Source organism: Pantherophis guttatus, chromosome 7, assembly GCF_059756535.1.
Source record: "Pantherophis guttatus breed Tessera chromosome 7, ASM5975653v1, whole genome shotgun sequence".
NCBI lineage: Eukaryota > Metazoa > Chordata > Lepidosauria > Squamata > Colubridae > Pantherophis > Pantherophis guttatus.
This window is the reverse complement of record NC_142069.1, coordinates 29,598,363-29,618,043: the sequence shown is the minus strand read 5'-3', so window position 1 is coordinate 29,618,043 and position 19,681 is coordinate 29,598,363. Positions and strand designations below refer to the sequence as shown.

Sequence of the window (19,681 nt, the reverse complement as noted above, 5' to 3'; positions counted from 1 at the left end):
TTACTAAACTTTCTGATGTATCAAGGATTAGTCAGAGTTATAATAACATGCTTCTTGATTAGATGAGGTTCTTCTTAGGAGCCTGGTACAGTGATTAGTCATGCTTTCATCTCAACCCAAACAGAATGTTTTTATTCTATAGAAAAATTATATTGAGTTGTTGAGAAGCAAAATGTAAATGGCACAAATAAGTGTGGGCTAGTACAAGCTTGTGTATTCTTGACTCCTAAAGCTGCCTCAGGGGAATTGGAATATACTTGGAAGTTGAAATCCAAAGAACCACAAGGACACCAAAAAGTCTATATATACAGATTTACATATAAAAATTGTGATAGTAAGAACGGTAACAAGTGCCAGGAATATATAGAAGAAAAGGACGGAATCTGAACTTGGAAGCTGATCAGATAACCCAGAGCAGACAGAAGGATGTTTGCTAAGATTTCCAAATTGCTGAGGGTAGCATTGGAAAAATGGGCAAGCAATATAAATATGGTATTTTTTCTACAGATTTTCAAGCTGTTAGGGTCATGCTAGACATAATGTTCAATACCATCTGCATTTGCAGAATCTTCAAGATGGCGCCGCCGAAGGCTGCCTCAGTGAAATGTTCTCTAATGGTTTAAAATGCACACTTTAAAAAAAATCACAAGCAGCTGTTGATATTTATTCGTGTGAAAATCACTGAAATAACAGTGACTGGGGAAGGGGAACCTCCTTTATATATAGGGAGAAAAAGCTTCTATTAATAGTATTATTTTGTGGGATGCAATCAGCTTTATATACTAGATTTCCAGTTTCAATTCTCAATCTTTCCAGATAGGGCTGTGAAAAGCGCCTGTTGAATCAATGTTAGCCAGTGAAAATATCAGTACTAGATAAGCCTATGGCTTAGCTCTCTATATAGCCAATTGATTTTTATTAAAAAAATGTGCACTTGTTTGCAAAGAAGTACTTAACATCCCACCTTGTTCAGTGTTTAAGCCAACCCTTCCTAAAATCCATCTCTAGCCATCAGGAATACCAGCTAAATGCCAAATCACTAGTGATGTGTTGTTTAAAGATGCTTACAATCCTTTCTGTTGCTTAGGCAATGTGGTTGAAGTGAGCCTGTTATAAGCCATCCACCACAGAAAATCAGTTAGCTGGATGTCGCCACATACTGCCTATTGACTATATTCTCTTTCGTCCTGCTTTTTCTCCCTCCTCCTGCCACGTACAGCTTACTGCAGGATTAGGCTTCCTCCAGCTGCTGCCAACTTGTGAACAATCACGATGCTGTGAGGGACATTTTGGTGACCTCATCTCCCAGACATCTCTGCTTGCCACAAGGAAAAAAAAAATAGGAAAAAAAATTATTCTGTGAATAGGGAAAGAACTTGTTCATTCCAAAGAATCCATGTTGTCAGAGGGCACCCCATATGTAGTTGGAGACTGTCATCTAATGCTCCAGTGATTCCAAATCTCAGGAAGACAAGCCAAGAATAAGCCTGTAGAAAAGCACTTTTACTCATTCAAATTCCTGAAAAAATGCCAGAATATATAAATAGTATACCTCACAAGACAGGACTATGGAATAAAATGGTTCTGAAGAATAGAGTTCTATACAGAGTAATACTCGCTTAACAACCACAGTTGTTAAATGAAATGGTCATTAAGTGAATCCCTGATGGTGTCTATGATTTTACTTCAGCTTTCTTTTGCTTTATAGACCCGCAAAGGTCATTAATGGGAAGATTGGTCACAACTGTTTCTTTTTCATTACTGTTGCAACTGTGAATTGTTGGGATTGCTAAATGAGGGTTACCTAAAACTAGGACAGAGGTGTCAAACTCAAGGCCTGGGGGCTGGATTTGGCCCAGAGGGTAGTTAAATCTGGCCCACAGGGCCACCCTAGAAACAGCAAAGGACTGGCCCGTGGTGCCTCTGCCAGTGAAAATGGAGCTCTGGAGGGCCACGTGCGGCCCTCCTGAGCTCCATTTTCACTGGCAGAGGGTTGCGGGAGGCCATTGTAGCCAAAAACGGAGCTTGGGAGCCTGTTTTCACTGGCAGAGTGCTTGGGCCACCAAAGGCGCCCCTGACACGAGTGATGTCAAGCTGGTCACACTCACCCCGGCCACGCTCACCCCAGCCCCCCGAGGTCAAACACAACCCTGATGCAGCCCTCAATGAAATTGAGTTTGACCCCCTTGCACAAAGACTTTATAACCGAGGTAGGTAGTTTGTATTCCTATCACAGGGTGTAAGTCAGGGCTGTCAAATTTGCGGGCTGGATGCATCATGCACTGGCCACACCCACGCCCGGTTTAGTGAAGGGGAAAAAAGTCCCAATATGTCATGTGACACTGCCGTGACGATGCACGTTTGACACGCTTGATGTAAGGGTTTTGTTCAAACCTCTGGTTAACAGAGATATTCCTTTATCTATGGCCTGTTACTTGGAAGACAGTGGGAAAGGTGTTAGCAAGTAAACCAAAAACTGGCAATGAGTGTCAGAGACAGAATAAATGTATATATCTTTTTGGGGGTTTGGATCCCACTAATTATTTCTTTACCCTTGTCTATGTGCCCCCTCAATTATCCCCAAGTAGCTACAGTCTTTGGCTGCAAAAAGATACCCTACCGGTAATACAGACATTGGTAAAGAAGGAAAAAAAATCTTAATTATCACCTTATCTTAATTATCAATTATCATGGAGGTTTGAATCTCCATTTACTATGATTGCTTTGGTTTGCTTAGCTAAAACCAACCCAAACGAACAACTTCAGGGAACCTTTTTGAGGGAAGGAGGAATGTTAAAACTGTCACGCATGTTAGATCCTTTGGCAACATTTCTTTTTCATAGCTGCTAATCCGCTGAAGAGTTTGATGTATGACATCCACTTCTTCCCCTTTGGTTTCTCAGCAGAATAGTTCCTTGAGAGAGTGATTTGGTCAGGGAAAAATGCAGGCAGATGGGTGGGAGCTGGAAGAGGGCAATGTATGAGTATCTTCTGAAAATATGTAGGGGAAGGGGGAGTGAGGAGCCTAATTCTCATGTTCTTCCATGTCTAGGACAAGACAACCCTTCTTTCCCAGCCAACATGAGCACAAAGACATGATTCAGACTGACTTATCTCAACTAGCAATGCTTCCAAAAATCTCTGTGCAAAAAATGGTCATTGCTATAATTAGCCAGAGAGAAATTTTTTACCCATTTTTTTCTCCTTTTGGGGGTGGTCAACTGTTGCTGTGAGAATAAAGTACATACCGAGATACTTTCAGATTAAGCAGTCTGATCTTCCCCTCAAGGATACTTTCAAAGATACTGCTTCTCTTAAGGAGGGTATATAATTTATGGTTGTCTGAATGGTCTTTGAGACAAAGGGGGAAGGGGGAGTATTGCCTAACCAATGAAAATTATTTCTACCAGTGGGCAGAAGTATGTTGGTAGAGTACGTGGCCAAAGACATGCAAGGCTGCATTTTTAGACTTCATTGAACGTCTTTCCCTGGTATGGAGAAGAGTTGCTTCCAAGAGTATGCAGTTGTGCAGGGCGGCAAACACATGAGGTTTAAATGAAAAGGGAATTGCACAAGGGTGACTTTATGCATGCTGTCCTCCCTGTTTAAGCCACGCTATATATCATAATTGTAAAATGGAATCATGGCAGGGATTGTGCTGTACTCGGCCTCTTTCTCAGCTAAGCAACAGCCTTGTATATGGCACTAGCAGCAAATCCAGGGGCTATACCTGGAAGGCTTCCAAAGACAACGTGTAAACTGTCCTCTTGGAACATGGAAGCATGAAAAGCAGCCCTGTTTCAGAATCTGATTTTACCTTGAGAAATAATTTTCCTTTTCTTCCTGAACAAGCACTGTGGATAAGCTGCTGCAGTAGCTATGCAAAGCTGTAAGGGCTAGAAACAAATTGTTTCTTAGGTTTTTGCATTGCCAATGCCTGAATTAGGAGATACAGGATGGAAAGTTATATTTCAGCCCTTCATGTCAGTAAACTAGATCCTTAACATAAATTGAATTCTGTGCACTCTCTGGAAGTATATAAAAAAAACAACAAGCTTAACATACAGATTCCCTGGAATGATATCAGTTGGAAGACTTGGATTACATTTCCTTCTGAGGGTGTATAATAAACAACAAATAATCCCATCTCGATCAGAGTTCTGGTGCAGGAAAAATGGACAGTGTGCTGAGGAACTGATTTCAGATCCAATCCAAATTTAGTGTTTCTTGTAAAAAGAGGAGAGGAACCATCCTGCCTCGCTGGTGTTCCAGTATCTTGGATTGGAAAAACAGTTGAGTTGATCTTTATTTTCAGCACAAGGCTGTTAGGAGAATATTGTCCCAATGGAGGTACGGTTTCTCTTCCCTTTTCTAGACTGTTCTTTTTTAAGTGGCATTTTTCCTGATAGAAAAATCAGGAAAAATCAGGTTATTTGATAGATATATGAAAGGTCTCAGTGGTCTCTATTCTTAAGTATAAATGTTTTTATTTCTAGGGAATGGAAAAATAATGGTATAATCTGTCATGATGAAATCTATCAGCCAGTGGGAAGGAAGGAGCTTGTGAAGTCATAAACATCTCTAACTGTCAGCTGCCACAAAACAGCAACTAATACTTTTTTGTTTGCTCTAAATTCTTCCTTTTTTCTATTTCTTTTTGTAAACCCACAAAACAGGGAGGAGGAGAGAGACCAAGGTAGCGAAATGAGTTCTGTCCTCCATCTGCCTTTCCTAGCCTGGCACTCTGTATGTGTGATAGAATTTATTACTCTATGGGAATTCAAACTGGTGCCCGAAAACACCAGTTTAGGAAGCACTGACATACAGTAGTCATCTGGAAAGAAAGCTAACCTTGTTAATCTGCACCTATCCAGAATGCCAGATAGCTTTACATTGTTTCATTTTGCTCTGATATCTCCTAAGAGCCCACAAGAGAACATATACATGTCCGTTCAAACCTTAACTTCATCATCATCCTCTTCATCAACGTATTCAAAGGAATCACTGTGTCCCTCTCTAACAATGGTTTCTTCATCACTGTCAGACTTGTTGTGGTCCTCCTCCTCTTCTTCTTCCTCCTCCTCTTCCTCCTCCTCATTTTCTCCTCTTTGTCGCCACCTGGTAGAATATTCCTGTTGCTCAGGTGCACCTACTTTCAAGTGCCATGAGTTGGTAATTGGGCTTTCCCATGAGGCTTGTCTCCTTGGATCTTCTTGGGGAGATGGACTGCAGTAGGTGCTTCCTGCCCCATAATGGCATGCTAAGACACGGGCAGCATGGTTGAATTCTCTTGCTTCCATATTACAGTCCTTGTGGTACCCTTTTTGCCAATAGGTCTCTTCTGGCACTGCCTCCAGTTCAGAACTAGAACTCCGGCTTCTCAAACAGGGAGATCCTTCCTCAGACATCTCTATAGAATGAGAATCTCCATTGGCATAGGCCAAATGTCCCAAGGGTGATCTAAGCTTGGAGTAATCCAAAAGGCTTGATACGTTTTGGCTTTCTTCACCATTACCATGATGAGATTCTGACTTCCCAGGTAGTGAATCCTCTGACCAGTTGCTCTTGATGTGAAGGGAAGGGTGAGGCTCGCTGCTGCTTGGGGGTTTACTCTCTTCGCATTCTTTCTTTTCCTTGCAGTCAGAGCTGTTGCTTCCTGAGAAGCTGATGACATGAAGAAGTTCGCTCATGAGAGAGGGGCCAAGGTCCAGGCGGAAAGACAGCAAGGAATCTGAACGCTGCAATGCCGACTCAGCAGGATGGCAGCTCTCGGGAGGCTTCTCAGATCGGGGAACACGTGGAATGGTGCAGAATCCAGATTCTAATCCTGAAAGGCCAAGAAATCAATAATGAGAAGAAGAAGAAAAAAATAGAAAACTACTTCTCTGCATTAACTGTTATAGCAGAAGGTGACAATTCTATATTTGTGGAATGTGAAATATGAGGACAGGTCGGGGTTATTTCCCAATTCTAGGGAAACTAGAGGTTCTACATGTACCCTATTCATAACTGCAGCTTTCATGTTGCAAATTTCTGGACAAAAGGTTGACAATGTGACAGCAAATGGATTAAAGGCAAAACAAAATAATCAAGGAAATGAAAACCAATCATATATATTTGACTGTACCTGGGATTTCTAGGATCAGATTTCAAAATGGTTCTTTTTTTCTTTAAGCCCACAAATGTGGAGGTTTTTTTGGGTGGAGGGGGAGGAGATGAGAGAGCAAGGTAGAGAGGTGAGTTATTTCTTCCTCTTAGTGCTTAGTCAACGCTTCTCTGCAAGAGATTACCATTTCAGGATAAGACTATTGTGGAGTGAGTGCACCATGTCAGACTAACATTGATTCACATTTGCCACCTCATGCACATTTGTGTTAATAGCATACAGCTAAAATATGCAAATTAGTCACAGCTCAGGGGATTGTGAGCTGTTTCTAATGAACTGTGCTTGGTGCCAAGAGCAAATTTTTCATCCCTGAGTTAACCTAGTAGCCATCTTTCAACAGTGGGCTCCCAGAGCCAGTAAAGGAAATATGTAGAAACAGGTTCAGAATTAGAGTGTTATATTACATTTCTGGGTCTGTTTTCCCATTTTATGACATACGTCTTGTGTCTATTTCCACATGGGATATATGTATTCTATTTCTAGACTAAAACTGAAGACAGAACATATTCTTAAAAATATATAAACCCATGGGGTCCATAATCAGGCATATTAACATCATCTCAAAAATAGTTCTGTTATATGCCATTTAACATCAGTTTGTAAGTTATGGCCGTTGTGGGTTGATATGAACACATACATGATGTCATTTGCTGCCCCTCCCTCTGGAATGTCCCTGCGCCTGATATTACAAAGTGCTAACCCATTGGCAGAATATCATAACATATTGAACCAGAAACTATGATTTATTATTCATTTTAATTTTAACCCTGTTCAACCTGCTGTGCGAGTTCTGATTATGATTCCTGAACAATGGGAATTCTCGTATCTAAAAGATGCAAAGTAGACTATTTTGTGACATTCTGGCTCATTTATCCTCCTATCCTTAATCAGAATTACTGTATGTCATATATTGGCAGAAAGAATGAAATGGATAAGGTGACAGATCTTCCATTAAATATAAATAGTGCTAGATTATCTTCATAGAGCAGTCTTTCCAAACCTGGTGCCTTCAAGGCTGTGTATTATTTATATTGTGGGAAGCATTATGTTTTGAATATCAGTTGCCAGAGAAACATGTGCCAGGAGGAACCAAGGAAGTCTATCAACATCCTATAAAACTCTGGGGTGGCCTCTGTGGAGAAAAGAGATTGTTGATAAAGACAGATCTAGTCGACTGTCAAGTCCAAACCCAGAGCCAAACACCGAAATCCAATCAAATTCAATTCTTTATTTGCTTATACTTAATGGACAGAATCTTGCCAAACTAAAGCTATAACCTGCTAGATATATCCTGAGAGATTCTAGGGTGTGGCTACCCTGAACCTCTCCCTCCCTCCCCATCCAGCTCAGGACTATGCAGTCTCTTAATTTGGGCCTCTGATGGAATTTACTGCCTCCTCCCGAGGAAAGCCCTGTGCTGCCAAAACTCTTCTCCAGATACACATTCCATCACATCGACTCTTTATTTTATTTTAAAATATTACACCCTGCCTTTTTATTTAAAAAGCATAATAAATGATCTTACGATAGTTCAGTATGATTACTTAATTTTCCAAGGCACATTTCAATCATTCTCATCTTTGGAATAAAGATGCCTTAGGTACATAGGCACTGCCTTAGTCAAGATCTTCTGTGAATATTCTCCTGCCTGCTGCTAAACATGTAATTCTAACAGCAGTATGAATTATGCATCAGAGCCAGCTGGCTTGGGCAATGAAATATTGGTCATGCTTATTTAGGGAGCAAATACATTGGGAGCAATGGAACTGCAGGTCTGATTACACTCTGAAGATCGAATGGATAAAAGCAGAAAGAATGGGGAACTAGTTTTCTCTTTAAATGATTGGTTAACCTTATCTTTTCTGCACTTTGCTCTTGAAGCTGGAATTTACAGGAGGGATGATAAAATGTAAAAAGCTGGAAAGCGGAATGTGATTATTGCAACAACTGCACAATTCATCATGTACAACAGAGGGCAGCATTGTCTCGTGTCTCTTTTGAAGAAAGCCGGGGAAAGAACGACAAGGCTAGACTGGCAATGTGGGTAAAGATAACTGTACAGCTGCAGTTGCTCAGAGTGACTCTCCTGGTCCCACCTCAGTGCAAATGCTGCAGTTTTCTACTGCAGATGCAGACACCACAGGAGGTAAAGAAAGCAACCGCCAATTAAACAGCGTAAAACCTGAATGTGTTCCACTGTTTTGAGTTGAGATCAGAATTGGACTAGACTTCTTCCTATGTTGATTAGGTGGGTGCACAGAAGATTGTCTGGAAACATCTGAGCAACATTCAGGTTTAGCATCTGACACCGGAGGAGATCTGTTCTACTTCATTCTGGTTTCCTCTCGTGATCCAAATATTCCTGTTTCATAAATTCCTTCCTTTACATACAGATTCTTCTTTTTCCTATCAGCTGCTTGCTTGGCATTCTGTACTGAATACAGATTCCCTTGCTGGACACGGGCCATGTTTCCAGCACTAATCTTTCCAACATCTTACATATATATCTACTCAAACCTCGCAAAACAGCACAGATTTATAACCTGATCCTAGATATGTTTCCACTGATGCATGTCTCTTTGCATTTGCTCATTAAGATTTAACTTCCAAAACAAGTGTACCAAAAAATACCTTTGATGATGATTTTTCCCCACTGCTCTATATAACTCTTCTTTTGACATATTTTATCAACTCTCCAAATAGATACACGTCATTGCATGTATTAGCATAGACCCAGAGTTAATTCTGTGTTTACAGTAATGAAATGTCCGACTTCTGTAAGCACAATGTCAAAGTCATGATCTATTTATTGATTCAAAGTATTTTATTGTTACACCAATTTCAGCTGTAAAGGATTCCAATGTGGTTCAGGTGAAATCAGTGGAATAAAGCATCTCATTTGAGATGATGCTAATCAGATACATTTACAGCATTAGAGCCATTAGCCTGGAGTAGATGTCAGTGTCGCTGCATGTTGGGGAACATACATGTCTGTCTGTCCGGAGATAGTTGCATAGCTGTTGCATTTATACTTCTGTGAATTTGAATGTTCTAGCTAGAGGACGCTCAAATAACAAAGCCAACAGGAAGTTGGATCAGTCAATCAGCCTGCAGAATGCACATCTCAACACAACATATAGTTGAGATTTGGGAAATATGCGCATCAGCCGGTCTGCAACCTTCTGCAACCCACACTTATCCATCAACCCCTTTGCAACATTGATGTCTATATGCAGTTGCAGACAAGTCTAAAAAGCTATAATCAGGAGGTATGTGATGTGCGTTTTTATAAGTGGAGAGATCACATCTTCTGTTTTTGTCCTATCCTTCTGTTTATATTCACCATAAGTTGACGTGGCCTACACACAGAGAAATGTCTGACTTATATAGTACATAGGCTGGTTGTAGCCATGTATTTCTATATGACAGTTGGAAGGCCCGTCTTTTCTAGGGATTCTGACTTCCTGATGTAGAATTTGTATACACAGGTAGGCATTTCTCATGTCATGTTGAACATATCAATTTATTCTGATTGCTACAACATATGCAAAATTCTTAGTTGCTGGTTATTTAGAGCTTAGCAATATATTTTTATATTCTGTTCATTTTTAAAATTTAAGGTTATGTTATCAACTTATAGCCCCCTCCCTCCAGGTAGATCTTATTGCTCCAAATTATTTCTGTTCTATTTTTTTATCAAGTTAACTCTTCCAAAGTTTATTTTGCTTATGTACCACCGATGTAGTTTACTCAACTGCAGATGGTAAGATTTTGATTTAGAATAAACAATATAGTAATAGATAAAAATAAAAGTTATTAGCAAATAGATAAACAAGGATACTGAAGACATATTAAGCATTAAGAAATAATTGGCATGTGAGACCATCTGTACTAGTGTTTATTCTGCAGCAAAAGTTAAGATTGCTCTAACAATATTATTTTTGCAGTTTCTAGACTCTTCACAACATACTTGCTTCATTTTGGTTGTACTCACCAATCTCACGCATAGTTGCAATTTGAGATGACCCCACCTCTTCCCTTTCCTTTCCATTTATAACCACACTTCCCATTTCTAATCTCCTGCTGTCTATGGATTGTTGGGTAAACCAGAAAATACATGTAGCTATTTCTGGTCTTATCGTTATCATTCCAGGAAAATACCAAGTGCATTCTGGAAACATATGACTTATAAAATTGGTGGAGACTTGAAAATATGTAGCAGAAGAACCATTGGACAAAAAAATTTGATGAAACTTTAAAGCACTCTCAGATGCCTGCTGGCACTTGGCTGAAAGGCCAAAAAAAGGACATCTGAAAGCTATGAGCCACATTGTGATTTCCTGCTAGAAACCCTCCATTTTCAGTCTTTTATTTTATACTTAAAAAAAAAAAAGACTTATATACTTATAGGAACTTCTTGTTGCAAAGCCTCTGAGAAACTCTTCAAAGATATCATTTGAATATGTACTAAGACAATGCTACGACTTAAGAGCCAGTATGTTATTCAAAATAATGATTTGGTAATCACATATTGCAGATCTGTTTTCAAGAAAAGAATGGGAGACCAAGAAAAGAAAATTACTGCAGCAGAGAATCGTAGAAATTGTAATGTAAGATAATGTGTGATAGACTTCCCTTAAACACATACTGCAGTATGGCACTTGTCAATCCAAAAAGTATAGACTTCTAAAAATATTATTGAAATGTCTATTTGAGTGTGCTTATGAAATGTTTTTGTCATGTATCTAAATCAGTGTACCTCAACCTTGGAAACTTTAAGATGGGTGGACTTCAACTTCCAGAATTCTCTAGCCAACCATGCTGGCAAGGGGATTCTGGGAATTGAAGTCCATCCATCTTAAAGTTGTCGAAGTCGAGAAACATTGATCTAAATAAACCAAAGCACAGAAAGAATTAATATCTAAAACAAGATAACCCATTTGTCTCAAATGAGTTACCTTAGAAGCCACCTACCATAGTCAGAGAAGCTTGTTGGGGGTTTCTTGAAGGCAAATGCTATACCAAGATCATCGCTGTCATAGTGGCTCTGATTGAGCTGAGGCAGTGACACAGCATTCTTGATGATGGGTGAGATGGCGGGAGGTGCAGATGAGCCCTGATCCCTGTTTCGGCTTCCCCGGTTCCTTAGCGGGCTCCTCCTCACGTGCCACAATGTCCGAGCAAAGAAATTGTGGGGTTTGACTTCCTCTCCACCATGGTTCCTAAGGAAAGAAGTGTCTCCAAAGACATCACCACCACGTCCCACATGCATGGTGTGACGAAAGTCCCCCAGTGGTGGGCTGATCATGTCCGAGGTCAATTCTGTTTTGAATCGACGTTTGCTGTGTGAGCCAGATACCCAGCCAATCACGGGTAGCTTTCCAAGACTCATTTCCTAGCCAGTTGACAAAAACCCGACCCAGAAATTCAATGTGTCCTTCAGAAAAGGTTGATGTATACGGAGGTATACAGTTGATGTATACTGGAAGTATACGGATGTAACTTAAGGATGGTCACACACCTGCACCCCCCATTGTTTATGTTTTCTTTCGCTGTTCTTCTTCCTTCTAGACTATTTAACAAAGAATAAAAAAATAGGTCTATTGTGGAACTTCTGGGTTTCTTCCAGGACAATGTGCCTAATTTGCACTGTTCTCCCCAGTCCAATTTGATAGTGACCTTTCAGAGTTTTCATGTACCTACTTATCTGATTTGTTTCTTGAAGGTTTGGGTAAGCATCCTGGTTTCTCTTTTTGAACAGCAATGGTCATTAAAACAGTGTTTGCACTTGTCTGACTCAATGTGTGCAAAGCTGGAAAATCAATATTATCGAGCTGATTCGTCTTCCACCATCTCTCTTTCTCAATTTCTCAATTTCTTTTGTAAGAACCAGCAAAACCATGGGGGCAGCAAGTAACGGGCCACAGTGGGAGTCTCACATCTCATGTCCCGAGCCTGGATTGTTGCCACACAGCATCCTAGAGAAGATAAAAGAGACAAAGTCATAGTTGAAGTTCTCAAACTATTTTAAAACAATGAATTTGAAAGTGGACACTGCCTAGTAACAATCTGTGATGGAAGTACAACGCACAAGGTTAGGTAGAGAAAAGCTACATGGTACATTGAGCAGATTCCTTCTAGAGTCCTCCACCAGGTGGCAGGGATGGTTTGCATCTCTGTCTGCAACGTTTATATTTGTATTTAACACACAGTGCAGTTGATCAAACAATTCTAGAGAGATTACATATTAATAGGTGAAATGACTTTCTTCTTTGCCTCCTCTGTAATGTTGGCTGGAATTATTGTTAGCTTGAAATAGAGCCTGATGGCAGAATTTGCTGCAATATACTATATCTCTATGTCTGTACCCTCCAGGTCAGAGGCAAATGATTGGCTGGGGATGCATCATCTTGCAAGAATTTCCCAACTCTTTTTCTGCAGAACCTCAGATCTCTATCCTAGCTATATGTGACTTAAGAGGATCCTTTCCTAACATGGGGTTCTGGGGCAAAGTAAAATAGCTAAGATACCATCAAGTCAAAGTCAACGTTTGATGACTCACAGACATATCCAACCCATGCCGTTTTCTTACCGAACAGTTTGTTCTTGTTTTTTCTCCCAGGATACTCTCCCAGTGCATATTTTCAACTGGTGCAGAGTATGGCGGTGTGGGCAATTCTTGGGGTCCCTAGGATGACCCATGTTACACCACAGTGCGAGCTGCACTGGCTGCTGGTCTGCTTCTGGCTACAATTCAAGGTGATGGATATTACCTTTAAAAAGCCTGCATAGTGTGAATCCAGGTTATTTGAGAAATTATCTCACCTCAGTGGAACTCACTATTCACACCAGCAGAGGAGGCATGCTGTGAGCCCCTTCAGTCAAGGAATTCCAGCTGGTGGGGTCCAGGAAAAGAGCCTTCTCTGCCGTGGTTCCTGCCCTTTGGAACATCCTAGAACCTAAGATGAGATTGGCTCCCACCCATCTGACCTTCTGTAAGAGCCTGAAGTCCTGGCTCTGCCAGATGGCTTTGGGCCCAAACGGAGGAACAGTGGTTGTTGAATTAAGAGGCAAATCCCCCCACCCCACTGAGCATCCTGTTCCCTCCCTCCAGTGGTGGGTTTCAAATTTTTTTACTACCGGTTCTGTGGGCGTGGCTTGGTGGGCGTGGCAGGGGAAGGAAACTGCAAAATCTCCATTCCCTCCACACTCCAGGGGAAGGTTATTGCAAAATCCCCATTTCCTCCCGATCAGCTGGGACTCGGGAGGCAGAGAACAGATGGGGGCGGGGCCAGTCAGAGGTATTTACCTGTTCTCCAGAACTGGTCAGAACCTGCTGAAACCCACCTCTGCCTCCCTCTCCATCTTTTAACTACAATTTTATCTTGATTGGGATTTCTATTTTTATTATTTTAGAGATATTTGTCAGGATTTTAATGGTTTAATGCTGGAAGCCTCCCAGAGTCATTTCATTAAGAGATGGGTAGCAAATAAATTCACTAAATAAATAAATAATGAAATAATATTTTAAAAATCCTCAGTCTTCCCAAAAAATCCTGAGATTTCCTAGTTGTCTTCCCTTCCAGTACAAACCACATCTGACCGTGATTAACTTCGGAACCCAGCACTGCCACCTGCCATTCCCCTCAATGGTACAGTCACCATCATGCTATTTGCCATTATCAGCCAAATATTACAAAAGTTGTAGTTAAATACATCCAAGGACATCTGGTTGAGGAAAGCAAACGTCTTCTTTCCTGTTCCTGATTTCAATAATGAAGATGCCATGGCCAGATGTGCTTATAGTTGATCCAATCCTTTCAAGCAGTTAGGACTTTGTGACTTATGTTCAGCGTTTCCATAAGTGTAATTGGTTGCTGGAATATTGGAATTATAATGTCACATCTGGAGAGCATCAGATAGGAAAGCTATTTTACAAACTAACTCTTTGAACATGGAAACAATCCTGCATAGATACTGCTTTGGTGAACCAAAGTCTATACAATACTACACACTGACTGGCATGTACTTGAACCCACATGCATCTGTTTTTGCTCAATATCCAACATTTTAAAGTGCCAGATATTTGAAATATTACTAGCATTTGCACATTATTAATGTACTGGCTTAATGAAATGCTTCTTTATACACTTTTCTCAGTGGAAAATGTTCTCTCCCCCATTGTGCTGACTTAACTATATCCAGAAATCTCTTCAAATGTCTCCTTTGTTTTCTATGTTGTGGCTCACCTTGGAAAGGCCAGAAAGGCAGAGCAGGAATAGCTACTGAATCACTAAGTGGTGTCCCAGCTCTGTGTGTTTTTCCCTTTTTTCCCCCTCTCTATTTGTTCATTCAGGGTTAGTCTTATCTACTAGGTTTAGAAACTGGCAAATTTTTTAAAAAAAACTGAGTAACTTCAGTTGGAATTTATGGCACATACTAACTGCTTTTTAAGAGGAATGTGATTGGGTTGCAAAGAAGCAGTTCAGTGTTTTAGCAGCCTGTAATCTTAGCCTATACACAGAAAGGAAAGAAAGTAATGGTCCCCTCTGCTGATGGAAACAGGCATTTGTTGTTATCACGACCCCATGGACAACCTTCCTCCAGGCCTTCCTGTCCTCTACCATCCCCCGGAGACCATTTAAGCTCACGCCGACTGCTTCAGTGACTCCAACCAGCCACCTCGTTCTCTGCTGTCCCCTTCTTTTTTTGCCCTCAATTGTTCCCAGCATTAGGCTCTTCTCCAGTGAGTCCTTCCTTCTCATTAAGTGGCCAAAGTATTTGAGTTTCATCTTCAGGATCTGGCTTTCCAAAGAGCAGTCAGGGTTGATCTCCTCCAGGACTGACTGGTTTGATTGCCTTGCAATCCAAGGGACTCGCAGGAGTCTTCTCCAGCACCATAGTTCAAAGGTCTCAATTCTTTGGCGTTCAGCCTTCCTTATGGTCCAACTTTCACAGCCATACATTGCAACTGGGAAAACCATAGCCTTGACTATACACATTTTTGTTGGCAGGGTGATGTCTCTGCTTTTTATATGCTGTCTAACCTTGCCATAGCTTTCCTCCCCAGGAGGAAACATGCATATCAAAACATAATAAAAGGATTGCATACATATTATAAGCGATAGGAGTAATTGGGACATCTTGCTGGATTTCATCCCCATGCATATTTGGGGATGGGGGCTCTGTGACCCAATGTCATCCCTATGAGGTAGAACAGAACAGGAACTGACTTCCAGGAAAGCTAGAACTATACTTTATTGAGATAATCTATACTAATAGAAGTATAGATGCCTGTGTTTTCCCTACCCTCCCTCTTGTCTATGGAGATTCTCAGTCATCCAGGTCATGGTTGTCCCAAAGGTGCTTTTTCAAGAGGCAACTGGATTTTCTGGTTTTTCTTTGAAGATATTTCACTTCTCATCCAAGAAGCTTCTTCAGCTCAGAGCTGAAGAAACTAAATGTCTTCAAAGAAAAACCAGAAAGTCCAGTTGCCTCTTGAAATAGCATCTTTGGGACTACCCTCTCTCTTATACTGCAGGAAGTCAGAGGGATGCCAATGTGAATCTTTTTCTAATAACTCTCCCACCTCTTGGGCATAACACATGTTTCTGTACCTGTTGTTGTTCTAAAGGTGTTTTTGGATGCCTTCTCCAAGTTATGTCCATGGTGGTTCCCTACACCCAATCAAATAGCACATTTTTGCAGGACATGTCACACAAAGAGAGAGATGTAGGTAGCATCCCTTGTGTCCCTTGTCAGTAATGATGTCACAGGTCCTCCTTTCTTCTGATGAGTATAAGGGAAACAACAAGGCTAAATATATGAACCTCTACAATGGTATACTAGATAACCAATCTATTACATGGATCACGAAAATCTGTTCTAGTTGGATCCTGCTGAACAGTATCAGACTTGTATTTTACTGAAAAGTACCCAAAACTATCCATTTTCTTTCCTAGAAGGGAGATTAAAATTTGCCCATGCTAGTAGGAAAAGCTATGGTGGTGTTTGTTTGTTTTTGTCCTTCTCTAAACAATTCATGGCAATTGTGACTTTTCTCTATCTCATCTCAGTTACCCTCCATCACCCTCCTTTCACTGAAGCCTAGCAGATCTCGCTAATATCATCATGAAAATACTGATAGGAGATAGGGGTGGAGAAGAAGGAAACAAAAGAGCAGAGGAAAGTACTTGTAGGTGGAATCTGCTCGAAAGCTGTGACAGGCCAAGCAGAAGATTATTTTCTGTTTCTCGACACAAACTCTTATTTAACCAACACAACTTTCAGAAACTCAAAAGTGTTGCTTTCTTTTGGATTTGCTGCCCTGTTGCCAGCAGCCACCTCAGCCTGCTCTTGCTAAAGAACGTTGGCTTCTTCCAAAAGCCACAGCTTTACATGCCTCCTTATCATCCATCTTTGGTTTTGCTCCTCCTTTCCTTGTTTTTCCTGCCAACCAGCCTAAGTTGCTACTGCAGGGACTCTCCCGAACTCGGCTCCCCTGGAGCAACATAATCAACAAAGGTTCTTCCCATTCCTTTGAATTTATCAGGAACCCAACATCTAGTTATTCTTTTGTTTAAGGAAAGTTTATGTACAACTACAGATAAACAATGGCTGCATTGGCATCTGTCTGTCTGTCTGTCTGTCTGTCTGTCTCTCCATCCATCTTTTAATTTAATTAATTAATTTGATTTAAGTGCTGCCTGATTTCAGAATTACCTTGGGGTCCTTCCTTCCTTCCTTCCTTCCTTCCTTCCTTCCTTCCTTCCTTCCTTCCTTCCTTCCTTTCTTCCCTCCCCTTCCTTCCTTCCCTTTCTTCTCATAAGATTGTTTACTTCACTACTTAATCTAATGCTGTTTACTTTCAAATGTGACTCTAAATAGCACTTTCGTTTTACATCTCTTTTATTGCTTTTGCAAGTGTCCAAACTGACCTTGTCCAATTCAAATCCCCACCCCCAGATATAACAGACAATGATCTTCACCATGCCTACTTAACCCAGCCACAGATGAAGGGGAAAAAACATAACATATATGGAGGGTGATGAATTGGGCAAAGTTATTTTAATTTCTCCAAGTTAAAAGGCATTCTTGAACAACAGGTTTGTTTTATTCCTGTCTTGCCTTGATATAAGAACCGTAAAACAATTGGGAGTGAAATTAGAAAACATGATCAACATCTTCTTTTATTTTAGGAAATTCCTGTCTGTTATCCAGACGGTCATAGTTACACAAAACATGAACAGCCTGTTAGCACCAGAATGCATTTCAGTTTACAAGTTCAAAGGCTCAACCAGAAACATTACTTTGAAAAAAGAGTTCTAGCAAACAAATGAACAAAAATGGAAGGAAAAGATCCAGATGGCTCTTTGATTGGGATATCTGTAATCCAAGCCACCCCTAAAGGTAGGAATATAAAAAGTGGAAAGAGCTAACTCTGGATTGTCCGAAAAAGGAACTAATCCTGCTTTATTCCAGTTTTGAGTTGAAATCCAAAATATTTGCTGGAAGGATTGCTTTCTTGCTAATTTTCCCTAGCAAGTCAGCAATTAAAACATAAGCTATTTAGTTAGACACTAAATTAAAATGCTGTCTAGAAATGGAACTACCAACATCTGGAAGATCTCTAGTTGCTTCCAGGCCTAAGAAATTAGACTCATAAGCCACAGCAGAAACATGAGAGGTTTCTGGTGTGTGTGTGTGTGTGTGTGTGTGTGTGTGTATGGATCACATAGAATACTCTTTTTTTCCAGACAGGCTCATGTTTGAGTCTGGCATCTTAAAGTACTACTGTACTTAGTTCTATTCACATGATCACACTCCACAGTTAAAAAGAAATTCTGTTTTATGCTTGAAAAAGTTAAGGAGTCCTATTCCTTCAAGCGTATGATATAAAATCCCACCAATCCCACCCACCCACACACACCCACCCACCACAATTTCTACTTTAGCAGTTACTCTTTTTTTTTTCCTGGCTGTTCCACATGGTACATCTGTCTTGGACTCAAACCATTTCTCCATTTTACTACCTTTTCTTTTTTCCTCATTCTCCTACCCTTCCTCTCCTTCTCTTTCTGCATTCCATTTCTTACAATTCCTCAGGGCTCCAAACACCCCATCCAGATGGGGTGAATTACGTCTCCTATAATTCCCAAGCCAAAATGGTGAAGGCATTATGTATGTATGTATGTATGTATGTATGTATGTATGTATGTATGGGACCGTTTGCCTTTTCCCCTTAATTTCCTTGTCCCATCTCCATCACCATCATTACCTTCATCTCTTTCAATGTCTTCTTCAACCTTTCCAGCCCTACCCCATAATTTCTTTTCCCTCCTCCTCTCCCTTTCCCACACTCCTCCGCACGACGTACTAAAATTCACCCACGACTTGCCGAGTGTATAAAAACTTTAAATTCTAATCTTTAGAATTTACCTGTCCCGGAGGGGGTGGAGAGGAAACCACACAGATTGTCGCCTTTCTGAGTTTTCTTAAGTCTTTTTTTTTTCCTTTCCCCCACCGAAAGAAAACTTGCCGGAGAGAAAACAGGAGTTCTGAAAACTCTCTTTTAGCACCGCAGCCAGCGGAGGGGCTCTTAATGCCAGTGACGTTAAAAGTCCCTCAATCGTAGCCTCTGTCCCCCCCCTCCCCGCCTTTTTTTCTTCTTCTTTTCCTCGTCGCCGTCCCTTCACCGCGGACATAAAGGAGCCGAGTCAAGCGACGGACACGGGAGAGGGATTTGGAAAGAGGGTGGGTGGAGCTTCAGCTCCGATTGACCAATCCCGAGCCGACAGAGACTGAAGTTCGGCGAAGACGGAATGGCTTTCAAAAAGTCCAGCCGAGGGAAATTCAGAAACTCGTGATCTTTCATCTTTCCCTTTCCCCTCCTCCCCCCTCTCTTTCCGAATGAGGGCGTCCTTCTTTAAGAAGCTGAGGTGGGGAATATTTTCCTTCCAGGAATAGATTGAAGGATGGCATTTTCAGCTCCCCCCCCCGCCTCGGTTTATCAGGAAAAAAAAAAAAGTTGGTTTATTAGATGTTGGTTGACAGCTTCCCCCCCCCCCAATACATCTAACACAGCGAGTAAGTGACTACAAGGTTTGATCCTGTACGTTGCAGGTTCATCGCCCCTCTTCTTGCAGTGCCAAATAGGGATCAGGAAGGGACGCCTTTATTCCCCGCGTGCGTTTTGTTTACCTGAAGCAGTTAGAGTGCCGTTGTAGTCGGTGCGATCCTAAATTCGCAGTAGCGCGGGACAGCTGTCGGTGGGTTCCCAGATGCTGCTGAACTAACAGCTCCCAGGAGTCCCATCCAATATGGCCAAGGAGTAGGGAGCGTAGGTGTTGTAGTTGAGCAATATCTGTGGAGTTACAATGCTCCATCCTGATTTAAGGAGCTGTAATTTAACATAGCACATAGACAGGGTCTCCGGCCTGAGGGTGGGTGGGTGGGGGAGGGAAGGTTGGACTAGGACAGGGGTCTGCAACCTTAAATACTCAAAGAGCCATTTGG

The 19,681-nt window shown here is 41.2% G+C and overlaps 1 protein-coding gene across 2 annotated transcripts; it reads right to left on the bottom strand.

Moving 5' to 3' along the window:
- Positions 1–297: 297 nt before the first annotated feature.
- Positions 298–19,448, bottom strand: CDC42EP1 (CDC42 effector protein 1). Of its 2 annotated transcripts, none has more exons than XM_060694553.2 (3): positions 19,367–19,448; positions 11,141–12,144; positions 298–5,827 (listed from the first exon to the last, which is right to left on the bottom strand). In XM_060694553.2, exons 2-3 carry the CDS (start codon positions 11,556–11,558, stop codon positions 4,953–4,955), a joined length of 1,293 nt encoding a protein of 430 aa, XP_060550536.2. In that variant the 5' UTR covers positions 11,559–12,144; positions 19,367–19,448; the 3' UTR covers positions 298–4,952. The 2 variants fall into 2 exon arrangements, with proteins under 2 accessions (XP_060550536.2, XP_034259621.2); XM_034403730.3 differs by lacking the exon at positions 19,367–19,448 and adding an exon at positions 18,605–19,087.
- Positions 19,449–19,681: the final 233 nt, after the last annotated feature.

Excerpts from the sequence above, each read along its gene's own strand:
- CDC42EP1 (XM_060694553.2), bottom strand. The coding sequence starts at position 11,558 with ATGAGTCTTGGAAAGCTACCCGTGATTGGCTGGGTATCTGGCTCACAC. Across the intron at positions 5,828-11,140 it reads AACAAGCTTCTCTGACTATG|GATTAGAATCTGGATTCTGC; the intron begins GTAGGTGGCTTC and ends TTGGCCTTTCAG.